General features: G+C 39.8%; 2 protein-coding genes across 2 annotated transcripts in view; one reads left to right on the forward strand and one right to left on the reverse strand.

The window, feature by feature from the left end:
- The window catches only part of sv2 (synaptic vesicle glycoprotein 2), a 6977-nt gene extending 1162 nt beyond the window's left edge, over nt 1-5815 (forward strand). Inside the window, exons 2-13 of the mRNA XM_026365410.1 lie at nt 221-319; nt 662-823; nt 1048-1210; nt 1668-1789; nt 2115-2278; nt 2365-2445; nt 2724-2819; nt 3044-3132; nt 3511-3638; nt 4219-4314; nt 4654-4813; nt 4923-5815. Of these exons, the coding sequence (XP_026221195.1) occupies nt 221-319; nt 662-823; nt 1048-1210; nt 1668-1789; nt 2115-2278; nt 2365-2445; nt 2724-2819; nt 3044-3132; nt 3511-3638; nt 4219-4314; nt 4654-4813; nt 4923-5106 (1544 nt within the window). The 3' untranslated portion in view covers nt 5107-5815. The remainder of the gene's footprint in view (nt 1-220; nt 320-661; nt 824-1047; nt 1211-1667; nt 1790-2114; nt 2279-2364; nt 2446-2723; nt 2820-3043; nt 3133-3510; nt 3639-4218; nt 4315-4653; nt 4814-4922) is intronic.
- Nucleotides 5816-5977: 162 nt separating this feature from the next.
- Nucleotides 5978-18130, reverse strand: part of LOC113165717 (AP-3 complex subunit beta-2) — a 28830-nt gene continuing 16677 nt past the window's right edge. Inside the window, exons 18-27 of the mRNA XM_026365412.1 lie at nt 16773-16887; nt 16203-16374; nt 15889-16054; nt 15654-15741; nt 15369-15478; nt 14411-14639; nt 14124-14208; nt 13885-13982; nt 9922-10060; nt 5978-8851 (exon numbers count right to left, since the gene is read on the reverse strand). Of these exons, the coding sequence (XP_026221197.1) occupies nt 8701-8851; nt 9922-10060; nt 13885-13982; nt 14124-14208; nt 14411-14639; nt 15369-15478; nt 15654-15741; nt 15889-16054; nt 16203-16374; nt 16773-16887 (1353 nt within the window). The 3' untranslated portion in view covers nt 5978-8700. The remainder of the gene's footprint in view (nt 8852-9921; nt 10061-13884; nt 13983-14123; nt 14209-14410; nt 14640-15368; nt 15479-15653; nt 15742-15888; nt 16055-16202; nt 16375-16772; nt 16888-18130) is intronic.

Below are 18130 nucleotides of genomic sequence, written 5' to 3' on the forward strand. Positions count from 1 at the left end.
ATTGATATAGCAGAAAGGAGAGAGGAGAGGAGCTCAGTTTATCAGTAGAGGTCCCCCAGCAGACTAAGCTATAGCAGCAGAACTAAGAGATGGTTCAGAGTCACCTGATCCATCTCTAACTATAAGCTTTATAAAAAAGGAAAGCTATCTACCATACGCACATATCTTTCACAGGATTTTGAATGCACCCCCTTTATGTGTGTGTTTTGCTGCTTTTTAGGTGAAATCCTTTTTGAAAGGAGCACAACAAACATCCAAAGTGAAGCGGGAGGCGGTCAACAGAGAGGATTAACATACGAGGAGGCAGTGGAGGAAGCAGGTGATATAAAGTTTGATGGCGTTGTGAGAAATGAAACAAATTAAGATTAATATATGAAATACATACAAACATAAACATGGTAATAAAGATTACACAATATTTCATTTTCAACTTGTGGACACGTGTGGAACATTTAACACTGAGTGGTTGTGGTTTTAACTGGTGCTACCTGTCATGCACAAGTTAAAACATGTTTTATTTTTTGTAGTTTATGACTATTATAGAACAATTTACAGGTAATGTTACTTTTGTTTGTCATATTGAGGTGTACCTTCAAGATAATGTGCAGTTGGACTGTTGATTGTGTCTAAAATAGCCCAACCGTCCTGCTCTTGTTCTCAGGCTTTGGTTTGTTCCACTGGCTGCTCTTGGTGGTGTGTGGTTGGGCCAATGCCAGCGATGCTGTGGAGATCCTGTGTGTGTCTTTTCTCCTGCCAACAGCGCGCTGTGATCTGCAGCTGAGCTCTTCAGACATGGGCCTGCTGACTGCCAGTATTTTCCTTGGTGAATTACAATCCTTAAACAAACCAGTTATCATGTCTGCACAGGGACAGTTGATCTGTGAATACGATACCACGAGAGCAACGGCATGTTGACAGTGGTATCTTCGTTTACTCTCCTTAAAATGCTGAATCATCTGGATTAAATGTGTAAATAAGTGTTTCACACAAAGATAGAAACTGAGTTCAGTCATAGATGCAGTCCTGTTTATCATTCCTGTTTTCTAGGGATGATGGTGGGTGGCTACATGTGGGGATACTTGGCTGACCAGAGGGGGCGTCGCAGGATCTTGGTCATATCCCTGACAGTGAACGGGGTGTTTGGAGGTTTGGCCAGTATTGCTCCATGGTTCTGGCTCTTCCTGCTGCTGCGGTTTATTAGTGGCATTGGGTGAGGACAGAATTTGCATTATTTTACATTGTTTATTTCTATAGTAATCATTAACTGACATCACTGAAGTCCACGATGGAAGTTGGAGAGAGAATCTTGGTACCAACATCTCAGTTTAAGCACTGACTGAACAGCATTTTTGAAAAAAAGAAATGGAGGAAGAAATAACTTTTGGTGAATTGACCAAGGTCATTTATTGTGTGATCGGACCACGATTACAAAACCCAAAGAAAAAATGCAAATCATTTCAATTAAGACTCTGAAACAAGAGAATGTTTCACATTTCTGCTTGATAAATATCAAGCAGAAATGTGCAGTAAAACAGTAATAACTAATCTTCTGTGACTAAATTACTGGCAAAATAAACAAATGGGCAGCTAGGCCTTTGTAAAACTTTTGTGACGTGATGTGAAAGATAAAGGTTCAACAATAAAGGCTTTTTTCTTTCCCTCTGTAGGGTCGGTGGATCGATCCCTGTTATCTTTTCATACTTCTCAGAGTTTATGCCCCGCTTGAGGAGAGGTGCAATGATCAGCGCTCTGGCCACCTTCTGGATGGCAGGAAACATCCTGGCTGCAGGTGGGAACTAACATAAATTCCTATTGTGTGTTGCACAATACATAAAGTTGTCCCATCATTATTGATACTGTGCAAAACATTAGTCACATGCTAATTTTTAGCTCATTAGTTTGTTGCATCAAACAAAAAATAAATTAGTTGTTCTGTCTTGAAATATTGGCTATTTGAAAGAAACACAAAGTGACAACAGATGCATATAAAATGACAAAACAAATGCTAAAAAGATTCATTATTCATTCACTAAGTGACCCTGAAAAACACCAAATTACAACAAACAACTTGTCTTTGTGTAATATAGACTGTATGTGTGTGTTTTCCTCTTCAGGTCTGGCCTGGCTAGTGATTCCAAAAAACTGGGTACATTTATCTCTGGGAAAGCTGGACTTCCAGAGCTGGAGACTGTTTGTGGTGCTCTGTTCTGTTCCCAGTCTCACCTCAGCTCTCATCTTCAAGCTGCTCATGCCTGAAAGCCCCAGATTTCTCATGGAGGTATTCAGAGACCAGCGTAGGTCCTGTGTTTGTAGGATGCTTTCTGTCCTGATCTGTCTTTGATATTTGTGCCCTGTCTTTGCCAGATTGGCCAGGAGGAAGAGGCGATCCATGTCTTCAGGTTAATGTTTGAACTGAACACGAAAGGAAAAGGAAAAGCATTCCCGGTATGGACTAAATACAGCTATGTCACTGTATGCACATTTTATGCCTGATTAACTTGGCCAAGGCCCAACACAACCAAAGAAATATATAAAAAATGACAACAATGATGTGAATATGAATGTGCAAAAATAGAAATCAGACAGGAAGTTGTATTTGTAGTGAACAAGTAAATGTAATGTGTTTTTTTTTTTTTTTTTTACCAAGTTCTCTAAATATTTTCCTCATTTTGCAGTCTGTCAATTTACTGTAAGTGTAACAAGTCTCATGAACTCTTCTGCAGGAGTTTGGTTTGTATACGTGCTCCAAGCAAAGAGAGGAAATGGAGGAGAGCAGAAGTTGGACTTCAAGCACACGACTTGCCAGTATTTTGAAACGGGTAATGACAGAAACCCAGAGAAATCAAACACTGGACATCGAGAGATGTGATTTGAAATTTAAATTCAGACAACTTTATTCCTCTATTTATTTGCCAAAAGTGGAAAATTGTCTGCCTGATAGTCAGCCATCAGAAATCTTTTATTTCAGAAAGAATTATTTCATGTTGGTGCTGAGCTTTTTATTTCTCAGCATTTCAATTAGTTTCTTTGGTTTGATTTGCAGGGCTTGGTGCCCATTAAACAGATGTTCAATGGTTCGCTCAAATCCAGAAGCATCGCTCTGCTCATCGTCTTCTACTGCATCTCCTTCGGGTGAGAAAACCCACCCACACTGCTAATATGATAAAGTTACACTAGGCAGCTCTGAGGCTTTAAATGGGAGCAGTAGATAACCATTGGAAATATTTTATCTTCAACAACCAGAAATCATGATACCTAACTGCAAAAACTGCTCAGAAAGTGGGTCATCATTACCAACACGTCTGTGAGGGGATAGTGAACAGTTACCAGGAGCAAAATGTTGAACACCAGCGACTCCAGTTTGACTGTGTGGGCATTTCTGGGATATTCACTGATGTTTAGGAGACACTCTCTGGTGCAGCCTCAAGCAGAGCGAGATCAAATAGTTTAACAATATAAAGTAGCGTACTGTATCTTCAAATCATCTATTCATTGTGTGTGTGTTTGTAGTTATTACGGACTGTGGATGTGGTTTCCTGAGCTGTTTGCAAGAGTTGAGGATGGTGGTTCACCCTGTGCCAACGTATCTCTCCCTTCTTCTCTCCAAAACCAAAGCTGCTACCCGGTTAAGACTGCAGGTGGGTTCCTAAAGCTCACAAACAATATAATTTTACTTACTTTTTTTTCTTCCAGTCATTGAACATGCAGCATTAGACATTAATTTAGAGCTCATCCATAACGTTAAAGCCAGTAATCATTACTGTGTACATGACTACAATAATATTCCGTCATTTTAAAAAATGACACTATTAAAATAGAATGCCACTTGAATCTTTTCCTTATATTCTATTATAATCCTAATATTTTCCTTTTGACTAAAACATCTAACACTAATATCCTCTGGTTTGTAAGATTCGATCTTTAATCTTAGTCCACACCTGTTAATCTTTCCTCATTTCATTTCTCAATTGGTTTCATTTGTTTAGTTTTAGGACTGAAAATCATATTTATGCAGAAATGGAGCAAAGGGTTGATAATCTCACTAATAATATTGAACAAAGCAGGCTTTTTTCTAATAATTGTACGAATTTACATAGTTCACAACAGGAATAAAGCATTGCGATCATGTTCTAGCCTGCGGCATGCTCGGACTCTAGCCCCCCATGATCCACAACTGTTACTATCCTTACTTCTCTTCATGTGTTTGTTCTTCATCAGTGTATATGGAGGGTTTTGTCATCGCTGCATCAAACCTGCCAGGCAACATCTTCACCATCCTGATGATGGACAGCACTGGAGGAAAGGCTCTGCTGTGTAAGTCTGTTCATAAAACACTGGCTGATTTAAGAGGTTTAACATTTATTTACTGAAAAGCCTTCCTGTGCACGTTTACTACACTTTGTCCTCTGAGCACCATTATGTTTAATATTAGATAAATGCATGTTTGTTCTGTATTGAGGGAGCCTGTCTTCCTCTTCTTGTCAGGAAAGCACAGTTCAAATATTCTAGCAGGCACTTGCTGTTGCTTATATGCTGCCAAGAAGCATCCCTCTGTGCAGCTACTTACTTTTACATGTTATACTGTAATTTTATAATCTAATATTTAAACTTGTCTGACCTTAATCCTCTGCATGTCTTTGTTGTATTCTCCAGCTGTCAGTCTGCTGGTGTCCAGTCTGAGTGTCTTCCTCATTTATGTGGTTAAGACAAAAGCTCAGAGTCTGATTCTCTCCTGTGTCTTCAGCGGCGTGTCCGTGATCGCCTGGAACGCTCTGGATGTGGTGGGAACAGAGCTCTACCCGACCCAGCTACGGTAACTTATTTTTTAAGATGTGAAGTTAAGCATATATTAATTCACATATATTTATTTAAGCACAGAAACGTACACAAGTGCTCATCTGCTCTGTCGTCCTCTCTTTCAGGTCCTCTGCTCTCGGTTTCTTCACAGCAGTGGGCCGAGTGGCAGCAATCATGGGTAATGTAGTCTTTGGTAAGTTGGTGGACACGAACTGTGCCGTACCGGTTCTGCTGGTCTCCATGCTGCTCCTGACTGGAGGACTGGTGGCTCTTCTTCTTCCCCAAACCAGACAGACTGAGCTCACCTGATCACTGAGACTCTACCTCACATTATGTCAGATTAGGAGAATGTTTGTAATCATTTATTAATGTCCTCAAGGAAGTAGACTGAAGGATTTCTGCCTTTGAAGTTCGCATATCGCATATCTTGCACTCCCAGAGGACTCTTTTTAATCCTGTGCCTTCACTAATTTCTCTGACTTTTATAGTGCCTCATATAAAAAGCCAACAAAAAGAGGAAGTAGTCGACGGCCAGTAAACTGTCTAAAATCATTATTCAGGAAGTGAGTAAGAAACGGCAACACTGTCATGCTACTGCGTTTTGTGACCTTTTGAGGATTTAAATACGTCCTAGACATGAAATCAAGAGCATGTTCAGAAAGTTTATCTGTCTCTAAAGGCCACAAAAGTGAGGATGGTGTTGAGTTTCAGGACAATAATCAGTGACTGGATTTGAAGCCATTGTTGGCTTCAGTCATAAAAACATCCTAGCATGCTCTGTTTTTATCTGGTCCTGACTTTTAGCTGACTGATTAGTGAAAGATACACATTTCATAATTTTCCTACAGAATCTATTCTACTTTGAAGTTAAAGGTATTTCATGATTGGTTCTTCAAGCTGACTGACCTGCACAACCATTTTAGCAAAAATGTGTTTAGCAAAGAAACTGAAAAGACTCAATGTAAATCTGTAGGTTTAAACAATTAATAAAACCTAAGTGTCCTTCCTCTTTTCCAAATCATGTGTATGTCAGTGTATAAAACACATTTGAGAGTGATTTATTTCTTAAAGTGTAGTTCTGTACCTGATCTGGACCCCACGAGTAAAAAACCAAAGATGTGGTGTAAAAACACCAAAACCGGTTCAGATGAAGAAAACGTAATAGTTAAAATTAGTGGTTTTAAAGTCAAATTACTTTGTGATTTGTGAAGCACTTTCTTTCCCTCCTGCTCTCTGATGCAGCTCAAATGTTATGATATTCACTTTTTTACTAAGTAAGTAAAAATACAACAGTACTGTATAATAAAACTACAGGTCCTGCATTCACAAATGTACGATTGTTAGCAACACGTACTTTAAGTACCAGAACTCAAACTGCAATCAAATGTTTCCTGCAACTAATATTATTTTCAAAATTATGAAATTGTTGCTGTTTATAATCAGATAGGTAGTTTAATCCAGTGCCAAAAACGTTAGGAAACTACTTTAACAACACACTGTATTTAAATCTAAACTGATAAGTACAAGGATACATGTGTGGTAGAAACACTAGTTCAGTGTGACCTGGAACAACTTCCTTGTTCTGCCATAACTCAAACTGCCATGTTTATTATTGTTTAAATAATTAAAACTGTAATGTGGAGATTACAGACGCACGACAAGACAGAAGACCCACAACAATGTGTCTGTATTTTTTATTTGTATAATAAATAAACTTGTAATACTTCAGGACCATGTTTCACAACCACACACAGGGTGTTATAAACCGTACTTTGGATATTTCTGAGCCGATGCAGATAAAACAAATTGCCAGACATGAATAATGATCTTCGATAACAGTTTTCTCCACCTGTTTCTGTGAAAGCAGACTCCTCTTTATTAAAGTAGAATTTCTTACCCTTTACATTCGTCATCATGACTGTGCTGCAGCGACTGTAAATTTTAACAAATAAAAAACAATAAATAAGGCCAAAATAAAACTGTTCTCTACTGCAGCTATTACGAGGGATGATGTACTGCAGTGTACTGCTTTGGTAAAACACTGCAGTAAAAGAAACAATAAATAAATACGCAGATAGTAATAAAAATAAGGAAAAGAAAAAGCGTGCAGCCACTGGACACAAGAGTCCAGAACATAAGAGAAGCGTTACCTGAAAAGAAAGTGTAGTGAAAGGCATGAAAGCAGCGTCACCTGAAATATGAGATTCATGTAGCACTTAATCATCATCATCATCAGCACAAATTCAAACTAAATCTAAAGGTATTCAAATTTATTCTCAAATTAAACAGTAGTAGCTCTGTCCAAGACATAAAACCTGCAGACAAGCAACTCTTAAGCTTATTAATTAACGTGTTATGCCTGATTTTCGATTTAATCCGTACAAATTATAATAAATAATAAGATTAAAGGTTATTATGCTTTTGTCAATATAAGTACGCATAATTCACACTCCACTTCCAATGAAATGTTCTAAAAATGTATTGGATTCAGGTTTATGAGCCATCTTCATTTCTTCTGTAATGCAGATTTTCTACTTTACAGACATTCTGGAGAAAGAACAGAAAAAAGCAGACGAGCTTTAGTTTGACAGGTAAATCTATAAATATATAATGAATCCGGGGAAGGCAAATGAAATTTAATCATAGCTTGCAGCAGTCTCACAGCAAAGAGCAAAGAAGGAAACGTCTGGTGTTTGGATGTCATAACGTGCTTGATGATAAATTCAAATCAGGTGTTACAAGAGTCACTTTTGAAAGCGGCTAGTGAATGTTTGCCAAGTCAGTGTTTAGTGTCATCACTCCCACATACACACACACTCACACATACACACTACACTTTATAGTAGTACTGTAGTACATGTTGCAATACATACAATAACATTTATACATCTTTAGGTTTTATAAATGCCCCACTTACAGTATTGAGATGAACATGTGCACTATGACAGCTACGGTAGCCTAAGCTAAAATTTGAGATGAAGATGTTTGATTTCTAGGAGCAGTGAGTTGTTCAGCAACAGCATTTATTGTGCCAAAACGGAATGACTCGGTTACAGGTAGTCGTCTCTGTCGCGCCTTCGTGCTACATTCAACTAATGACTTCACGAACCTTGATACTGTAAGAATTTATTCTGCAGATTTAGTTTTGTGGGGACCTCTGGTTGGGTATTAATACCTACAGTAGATTTTCTATAGTATATCTTGACAAGCTAAAGCTTAAAACAAAGTGTGTGACACCACAGAAAGACCTTTTAACCACATTTCATGGCTTTCCTCTGCAGATTGGGTTGTCACTTGTTTATAGTCAGTGTCTGGCTGATGTGATGCATTCAGGTTTGTTTGGTTTTCAGGCTCTTCTGTATTCATTTTTCAAACATTCATTCAGTCTCAGTCATTGACAAGTAAGCAACTCAATCCAGTGAGCAAAGCTAAAAGATGTGGCTGGAAGCTCAGGGAAGTTTGGGGAAATTAATTATTATTTCACATCTTCTATTTAAAAGATGCGTGTATATGTTCTATTTGCTTTTTTGCAGGTTTCTTTTCCTTTTATTTAATTTAAGTCTTCTAAATTTCATTTGGCTCCCAAAAAAAGGAAATGTGGTGCAAATAAGCACTTTTCTATAGTGAGGTGCAATTAATAAAACTAAGGGAGGGATTATTATTATTATCTATTATTATCTCAGGCCTAATATCAGTCTGGTGTAATTGACGTTGGGCCATAAGAACTCTCTTGCTAAAAGTAGAGGGCTCACAAAAAAAAAACCTCAACAATTCGGAAACTTCATCACTGACGTTTGCAGGAGAATGGAGGAGATGCTACAAATGTGATGAAGGTGGGCAAAAAGAAAGAGAGAGGTGGGTGTAGCGATGGGGCAGAGAGCAGAGGTTCAGCACAGACACAGGTCACTGCGTCAAAGCCAGGAGAATGTCCTTCACCAGCATGGTGCCGATCACCATCTTCTCACAGTTGACCGTCAGCTGCGCGGCTCCTTCTTCTTTGGTGGCGACAGTGACCAACACCAAGCTGCTGCTGGTCACCGTCCTGCCGGCGAACCTGTAGACAGGGTGATCAGGAGGAGGAACGGGAAGACTGAGGTCAAAGCAGCAAAGATCAGAAGTAAAGATGAAGCCACAGAATAAAGGAAGGAAACGTAAGTCGTCAGCAGGTTTTCTATTCAAATAAACAACAACAAAAAATAAACTGAGGTGTCTAAATGATATAAATGAACTAAAACTGTGTTCTGATGTTAAACTCACAACATTAACTTAAGTTAAATCTTTAAATCTATTTAAAATTTTAAAATTCTCAAGTATTAGAGACATTCTGAACAAATTTAGACTAAATCTGTCGTCTTTCATTTTTATATCTCGATGTTTTGATATGAAAATTATTTCTCTGTACAAAGTTGTACAAATTGAATTTAGCAACAGTTTAATTCATAACCTCAAGTGTGAGCTAGTCAGACAGTGTGACACAGCTAATCGATCTGTAGCAAAAGAAGACACATGATCATGACATTTTGCTTTCACATTTAGCAATGGTTGATGCTACAGCAGTGATTCTCCAGACGGGGGCGCTACAAATAAAGGTCAACATTTTTACCTCAATACAAGCAGAAGTCTTCACTTGCAAACGTCTCAACACTTTTCCACTGATTTCACACATTTTTACCCCCGTTTTTAAAATGAAGGTAACGCACACGTCACCCAAAGAACCATTCACTGTGTCAAACTAAAGGAAATAAACCTATATACGGCTGTATTATTTATTGCTAATTACAGAATTGTTACTAACTACCAACTAATTGGTGCAAAATAAGTTGGACATTTCTATATATTTACCTGGAAATGTGTGCATTAAGATCACATTTCAGTCAATTGCTATGGATTGGATTTCTTAAAGTCTTATATTTATGTCTTATCCTACTTTTGTGCATCAACGCACCAAAACAAATTCCTTGTATGTGGAAACTTGCTCTATATAAACCTATTTCTGTATTGGATTCTGATGCATTTCCAGCAGTATTGTATCTTTATACTAATCCCAAAACTGACAATTTGTCATTTCAGACAGTCGCCGTGTGCTTCAGCCTGTGTGTTACCTGTTTGTTTTACTCTTCTCACCTGCACTCTTTGTCTGAACCACAGGGAACTCTGCCGAGGTTGGCGGCGGTGGTCACCCTCAGGACAATGGTGTGTTCGTTCCGGCAGTTCACGTCCAGTGTGAGCTTCTCTGTGATCTCATTCATACCCATCAGCTGACCTGCAGGAGTAGAGCACTGGTTAAACTGGAAGGCTTTAAAGTCAGCTGGTGCTCATTTGTTTTACTCCCCTAGTAGCAAAAACAAGCTATTAATAATAATACAACAATACATAACAGGGTGCTGCTTCTATAGTATCAGCGTGGAGACTGACAGTGCTGTTTTACAAATGAAATTAAATCAAATTTATTACTTTTCAGAATATCTACAGCTACAATCATATACAGTATTACGTACAGACACTGTATATGAATATAACCTAAAACTGCAGTAATATATATTCACAAGCACGTCCTCCAGTCCTGCAAGATATTGATGTAATACTTCATACATCAATTATGTCTATTAGACTTAAACTGGAATGTACTGATGCTTCCCACTGAACAGAGTAGTGGCTCCGTCTCACAAGAGCACTGACTTTAGTGATTTGCAGGTCAAAATACGTCAAGATATCTGGCTGCAAACCTCTTGTTCAAATAGAAGAGCTGCAACAACCACACTTGAATGACCAGATTTATCGGAGATACACTGCTCATCCAAAAAAAGGTCACACACACTAATACTTAGGGGGACCACCTTTAGCTTACAGCACACATTCACTGTGCCATCGTTTCAATAAGCTTCTGCCATGTCACAACATTTATTCTCATCTAGAGTTGAATTAATCTTGTTTTGATGAAGTGAGAGTCGAATCACAACCCCAAAGATTCTCAATGAGGTTAAAGTTTGGACTCTGTGGTGGCCAATCCCTGTGTGAAAATGATGTCATGCTCCCTGAACCACTCTTCACTCCCATGACCTTCTTTCATTGGACAGTTCTTAACCCAGTTTTTGTAGTAAACATCTTTTCCACAACCACAGGATGTGTCTTCAGACATGAGAAGCTACTCCCTGCATCAGTTTGGGTTAAATAACTTGTTGTCAGCTGAAACATAATCATCCATACAGTGATTATCCAATGGGAGACTCTTACCTACTTGCTTAGTTAAATCCAGATGGTAACTTTTGTTTTTTTTGCAGGTAGTCTACAGTATATTAGTCTTAACTAGTGCCATGAGACAGTTTAATTGTTTAAGTTGTGTATCAGCAAGACATGTTGGAGGGGTAGAGATATGTTCAACAATTTTTCACGCTGAAGATGAATATTCTTCCTTAAATCTGGACATTTTGTCGTGATCTACTAGATAATTTTAAACTTATTATAAAACATGTAGAATCATGCACAGACTGTAGGATCTAGGACATAAAGTGTAGCTGCAAACAGAAATGGCTATATTACATCTCCAGGACACAGATATTTACTTTCTGTGATCTGTAGCAGATTTACTTGTCAGAGTTCACCTGTGCTCAGTCGGCTAATACTTTAAAATCACCGCTGCAACGTGTTTAGACATGGATATGTTACTACTCTGTGTGTTTTATCACTTTATTTTGCACACTATTACAGTACAAGACTAAAAATCGGAGCATCACTGTCATACACTGCTTAGTCTGTCATTGCTCTGATCAGTGTTTATTACCTACATCATGTCGTTTTCAGACCCAAGTGTGAGGAAGCTTTGTTAAGCACAAGTATAATGTGACCATCACTAAGGGGTGTTTGCACTGCAGGATCCACACATTTACTTCCTGAAGGCAAACAATTCTCTGATGGTTCAAAAACATAGGCATAGATGTGCAGAGCTGACTAATGTCAGTGCTCAAGCAGCTAGAGAGTGAGCGAGAGGCACAGAGCGTCTACGGAGAAAACAAGCAAAATAAAACCAATTCTTTCATTATAAAACAAATAAATAACCAGAAAACTCTCAGCAGGGCATCACTGCAGAGATTTCAATTGTACCTTCCGTCACTGCATTTTTCATTCGCTTATTGCTTCCAACTCAAACATCCATCACACAACAGTAAATACAAAGAATGATCGAATCAATCTGTTGAATATCCCGTGTGAAAACTGCTAACTGCATGTTTTTAACCTTGCATAGGTTTAATGTGCCTAATTTTAAATGTTATTCAGAGAAAACACAAACATGGGACGCTCTGCGGGGCCCTTTAGTTCCTACTGTAGTTGGATGCTAAACGTGAACTTAGGTGGTTGTGATGTGTCGGTGTTTTTGACCTGCAAATCACAAAGCAAATCTGTGCTAACAAAGTTTTTACAATACGACAAACCATTCAGACAAAAATGCATCGTGACACACAGCCTCAGCAGTTTGACAGCTCAGATAACAGAAAGGTGAATAATGCGGTGCAGATGATCGAGTGCTGCTCTGAGATTGATGTTATTACTTTTTTGTTTACATGGTGCTCGAAGGAGAGTGAATCAGGATCAGTGGATGAACATTTCCAGTCATTCCTGGTGTAGCGGAGAGTGTGAGCAGCATTTATATAAGGTGCAGGTTAGCTCAGGTGAGTGTGTCTGCAGCTACAGACCTGGGGATGCAGTTATGTATGGGGAAGACGCGAGGAGGGGGGATTGAGCAGGTGGCGTTAAGAGTTGGGATAGGGAGGAGGAGGATGGGAATGGGGTGGGGGGCAGCTGTGTAGGTTGGGTAAAAGGCAGGTGGGCACACAGACAGCTGAGAACAACAGATCTATCAAAGCCAACTTACCGGGACTCTGTAATAGCTTCTCTATTGGGGACAGTACGAAGAGGGAGGAACCGTGGATATGACACATGTTTAAAAATCACTACGGGTTTGTTAGAGCTCAAAACTCGATCAGTGTGGGTCAGGATGGAAAATGAACACAAGAAACATGCTGGTAACCGTCTGTAGCTGCTCTACAGGACGTAAACCTGGATGGATTATGGTGCATTTAAAGTGGCATTCACAGTTAGTAAACACTTGGTTCCTGCGACGGAGTCAATGGAGGCAATAAAGAAACATCATGCAACACTGTGATTATTCAGTTACACTATTACTGCACCATAATAACTAAATACAGATTCAAAGGTTAATTTCTTAAGTTGCAAACATTGAATTGAAAAATAATCTGTATGATGTGATGTTAACAGTCTAATTACAGGTGTTTTCTTTGTTGTGACACTTTAGCATTTAGCATAAAATGCATCTACATCCTGTATCACAAGAACTTAAAATAAATGCTGCTGTAAATGTAATGCAGTGTTTTTTAGAACAGTTTCAAAGATGTTTCTGTCATTTTGTTAAGGAGCCTAGTTTACAGTCACTCCCTAAAGACGCATCGGACCCTCTGTGATGTCTTCTTCTCGTTCTAGATTAACTATTCACACTTCACACACTGAAAGCTCAAACCTACAGTATGATCTCAGGATACTTGTGTGGAAAATTTGAAGTAAAGTAAAATTAAAGATCTTTTATCACGTGGCACCCAGCTGAATAAACTTAAACTCAAGTCTGAAATAATTCTGGCTGCTTGCAAGAGGCTCTCACATGGAAATAGCTGCTGGAAAAACTTCCAGCAGACAAAAACTGTCAATGAAATAATGTGCATGAAGAACTTTTACCACAGATCAGTGATTCTCAAACCTATTTCACTTATATACCCACCCACCAAAATACAACAATTAATAACCAAAAAATAATGTATTGTATTGTTATAAAAATAACAATACAATACAAATCCACTACACAAATCAATTTACAGATTTTCATCTGTGATTCAATGTGGAAACTGGCTTCCTGCTCACACATAATTGACAATATCTATTAAAATAAAATCAGAAAGTAGCTACAAGCGACACAGCTAACTCAATTTCCCTTTTGTATATACAGGTACGTATTTAGTCTAAGTTATGGTGGTGAAGTTGTGTCATTCCTTAATTGAATCATTTCTTTTTGACACTCACCTTGTTCCTTTTTAAATTCATTCTCTGTCAGGAAGACGGGCCTCATCAGCTCCCCGACTGGCGGCTGGATCGACACGAAGAATTTCCTTGTGTGAGTGCTGAAAACAGAGAAAGACGAGACAAAGAGCGAGGTTTCATTCAGCAGTTTTGTTTAAGATGAAGGTTCTTACAACAACAGCCCTGTTTCTGTTTTCACTCAAGATGACCACACAGGGCGTCTGCACTCCAATCCATCTCACCACAGCTGGAAGTTCGCCGCTTGTGTGGAGTCACAGAAATCGATGCCCATCACAGCTGTGGCCGTCTCACCTGCTGGCAGCAGCTCTAACAACACAGAGGAACAAAAAGGAAGTAGTGCTGTCAGTCGGTCTACTGTGCAGTGTGAGCAGTGGACACTGCAGACTCTGTGAGCCGTGACTCCCCACACCTTACTAGTGTTACTTTGGTTTAATGACCATAACTCTATCACCATATTTTTACGACTGGCACTACAAATACTGAGGATCTTCTTCTGCCCACAACTCACCAATTTCTGGAAACTCTTTGACCCTCATCCCAGACTGTAGCTTCATGTCCTCGATGTGCAGGTTCTTGGCGTCAGAGGTGGCGTTGTTGGTGAACTGCATCTGCACCGCCACCATGTTCGCGTCAGGGCTGAACGGCTGTCGACTGAAGCAGTACTCCACCGACAGACCCTCCCCTGTGATCCGGTGCAGCAGCTCGTAGCTCTTCAACGCACTGGAGGGCGCGATGGTCTGTGGGCAGACGAGGAGGTGAACAATCACTGAGGCTGTTTTTGTTCTTTGCTAAAACAGTGGGGAACCGATGTCCATTGGACTGACTGCTTCGAATAACAAATCATTTTAATGATAATAGGCAATTATCAATTAGTATTTGCACATTTGAAGTAATAACGTTCTCTAGATATTCACATGGATCAGTAGTGATTCACAGATCAGCAGGTGATCGGCATTTAACAAAGACCCCCCCCCCCCCCCCCCCCAAAAGGCTGTTTATAAAATGAAGGAAGAAAGTAGAGAAATGCTTTAAAAATCTAAATAACTCTTTAAATCATCAGTGTTTGCCTTTGAATAAAATATACTGTGTATTGTATCTCGTACAAACCGTAAATCATACAGTCAACACTGGATTTAGAAAGAAACAGTCAAATTTTATTTTCAAAGCCCAAAATCTAAAGATATTTTTAGTTTATACCCAATTTTAACTATAAAAAGCAGCAGAGTCGTGGGGATATGAGTTAAACTATTGGTAATTTTTGTAATTTGGACACAGCTCAATGTGAAAAACTGTTATGTTGCCTTCTATATGATATACATCAGCGTTTATAGTGTGTTAAAGAAAACTACAGTAACTTTACCTTTAATATTTTGCTGTCAATCCTGATTTGAAGCTTTAAGTTTCACCAGTTATCGTCTCCCCTTAAAATAATTTCTTATAATTTCTTAGGTGCGAGAAGCACTTACTGCCGGTGTGAGCACAGCGTCAGACAGAGACAGTCCCTCCAGGTCTGTCACAAGGCTGTTGGACAGGAAGGTGTTGACGGGCGTGACTTGAGGGGACGGGGTGGGTTCAACTGAAAAAAGAGACACGGGAAGAGTCAGCAAGAATGTTAGAAATCACTGTTTAATGCGTTTGTTCTGTTATTTCTATTGTTTTCTTACAGATGAACCAGTCTGCAGGTGTAGGATTTTTAGAAATACTCCCTGAGTGCCACATGTGATGCAGCGTGATGTAATGCAAACACTCACAGTCGTCAAGGTCGAGCAGAGACATTTCTTTCTTCTCTTTTTTGTTCTCTTTCTTGACAGGTTTGGAAGGAGGCTTAGATTCTGCTGCCTGGATGGACATGAAAGAAAACTGAATGGTTACTGTTCGAATGAGTGAAGTCTAAATATAGAAGTGTTTGTTCCCACAGAGTGAGATTAAATGTTCACGTCTGGTTTCAAGGCAGATTTTCTCAAAAGAACAGGATTTGTATCAGACCTTTTTTTTCTTTTTGACCTCCGTCTCAGACTCGGAGTCTTCGGACTCGGACGGGCTGCTTTCAGATTCGCTCTCGTCCTCCTCGTCAGATTCAGACTCTGAGTCGCTCTTCGATTGTTTACTCTTCCTCTCGGGCTTCCTCTCCTCTTCTTCACTGCTCTGCTCGCTGGAGAGCAAACCAAAGGTCAAAGGTGCCATCAAGATCCCAGAGTTGATAATAATAAAGACTACGTTTTTATAAAGAACACACATTAAGGTTGGAGCCACTTATTTCTTTTGGGTTGGAGCAGTGTCCACAATTCAACACAACCTACCTTTCGCTTTCCTGCACTGGCTTTTTAAATTCTTTCTTTTTCTTCTTTTTGTCTTTCTCCTCCTCATCCTCCTCCACGTCCTCAGACTCAGAGCCTTCCGCACTCTCCTCGCTTTCTGATGCCGAACCGCTCTCCTCGCTGCCGCTCTCCGAGCCGCTGGCAGAGTCGGACTCTGGGGGGAAAAGGTCAGAGTTAGAGGGAGAGAAGGTCACTTATTTTACATCGAAAACAGGGACTTGAAATGTCAAGTGCTACCTGTGTTTGTTAAAGTGCATGATGTGTAAAAATCAGCTGCTAAACACACACTGCAGAGTCGAGCTGTCTCATTACTGGGCCTTTTAAAAACTCTATAGCTATGACTCAACCCATCATGATCTCTATCACACCTGAATTTACTCCCACAGGAATGAGTAAGGTGTTTTCGTACTTAAGAATGCTGCCAGAAGTTTTAAAATAGTCTGTTTTACTCTCCTTTCTCCACGATACAGCATTCCTGCACAAATGTAATCAGGTCATGGATGGTGGTCAGTCACAAGCTTGCAAACAAACACACTTGAGATGGAAACTTACCGCTGTCAGCAGACTCCGTCGGCCCAGACTCGCCCTCTGAGTCGGAGTAAAACGGCTTCTCCACTTTCTTCTCCTTCCTCTTCTCTCGGCTGCTGCACTTGGTCCACTCAGGCACCTGGCAGAGGAAGCAGAGTTCAGTGAGCCGTCGGTTCCACAACAGCGAAATCCCCCCTCAGACAGAAACAGAGACGTGGGCAGGTTACAGTACAGTAGCATGGCCATGAATGCCTCTGCCTGGGCGTGATGCAGCCAAATGAAGCGAGCCATCCCTGCTGCAGATCTCTTTTAGATCTGACAATCAGACAACAAATTCAGTATAGACCAGACACTGTATGGAGGATTCATTTTCCTCTTTAGCACAAACAGATGTTAGCACCAGGTGATGCCTTCATGACCAATTGCAGAAATGGTTTTCTTTTAATAAAGGGAGCAGGTCCATTAAGAGAAGTGACGTCTTTGAGGAGTGGTGGCTGTCCTCTCACACTTAAGAAAAAATCTTGCTAATGCATCATGATGTGTGAGAGGACCACACGTCCTGCTAAAAGAATCACTTCTTTAATGGTGGCGTCCGAGGAAGTGGGTGCTGTGTTTCAGGTAGCTTTGGCTGAGCTAAGCACAAAACAGCAACTACGTTAGGCGGGGTGTCAGAAAGCACTTGGGTTTTTGCGGCTACATGGGTTGAGGTTCAAGTAGATGTGGCTCTTTGCCGGCTAACTGACTCACACTCGTTAATGTTGTGACTCTTTCAAGCAGCGTAAAAACCTGCCAGACGTGGAAAAAGAAAAAGATTGGAATGGAGGTGAGATGGGGAAAAAGAGAAATAGTTTTAGAAAAAAGTCAGGAAAGCAAGACAAACGGCCACAGGAAGGTTTCTGGGTCTAAAAAGAAGAATGTGTGAAAACAGGTTTGGAGATCACAGAGACAAAAATAAACCCCAAGTTCCATCACAGTATATTTACCACAAATGTCCAGTAACTACGCAGCTATTATGTGCACTAAATGTTTCTACTCTGGTGCAATACACTCCAATATAACTGAATTATACTGTATATACTTCAATATGTACTTAAATAAGCAGAAATAAAAACATTTACTACTTACTAATACACAAGCAAATATGTGACAATGAATTCAGTATGAATTTGTTCCTCAGCAGGACTCGATTAAAATGAAGTAAATGAAGAGTGAAGCAGGTGGAATAAGTGAGCGGGAGTCATCGTGGAGTAAAGTAGAAATCTGAGAGGATTCACATCACTCAGTAGCTCAATTTGCGACACGTTCACAGTGTCACAAATTATCAGAGAGCATTTAGGTTCAGAAGGAGAACAGCTCCGGTACCACTGTCTGAGCTGCTCGAT

Source organism: Anabas testudineus, chromosome 6 (genome assembly GCF_900324465.2).
Source record: "Anabas testudineus chromosome 6, fAnaTes1.2, whole genome shotgun sequence".
Lineage (NCBI taxonomy): Eukaryota > Metazoa > Chordata > Actinopteri > Anabantiformes > Anabantidae > Anabas > Anabas testudineus.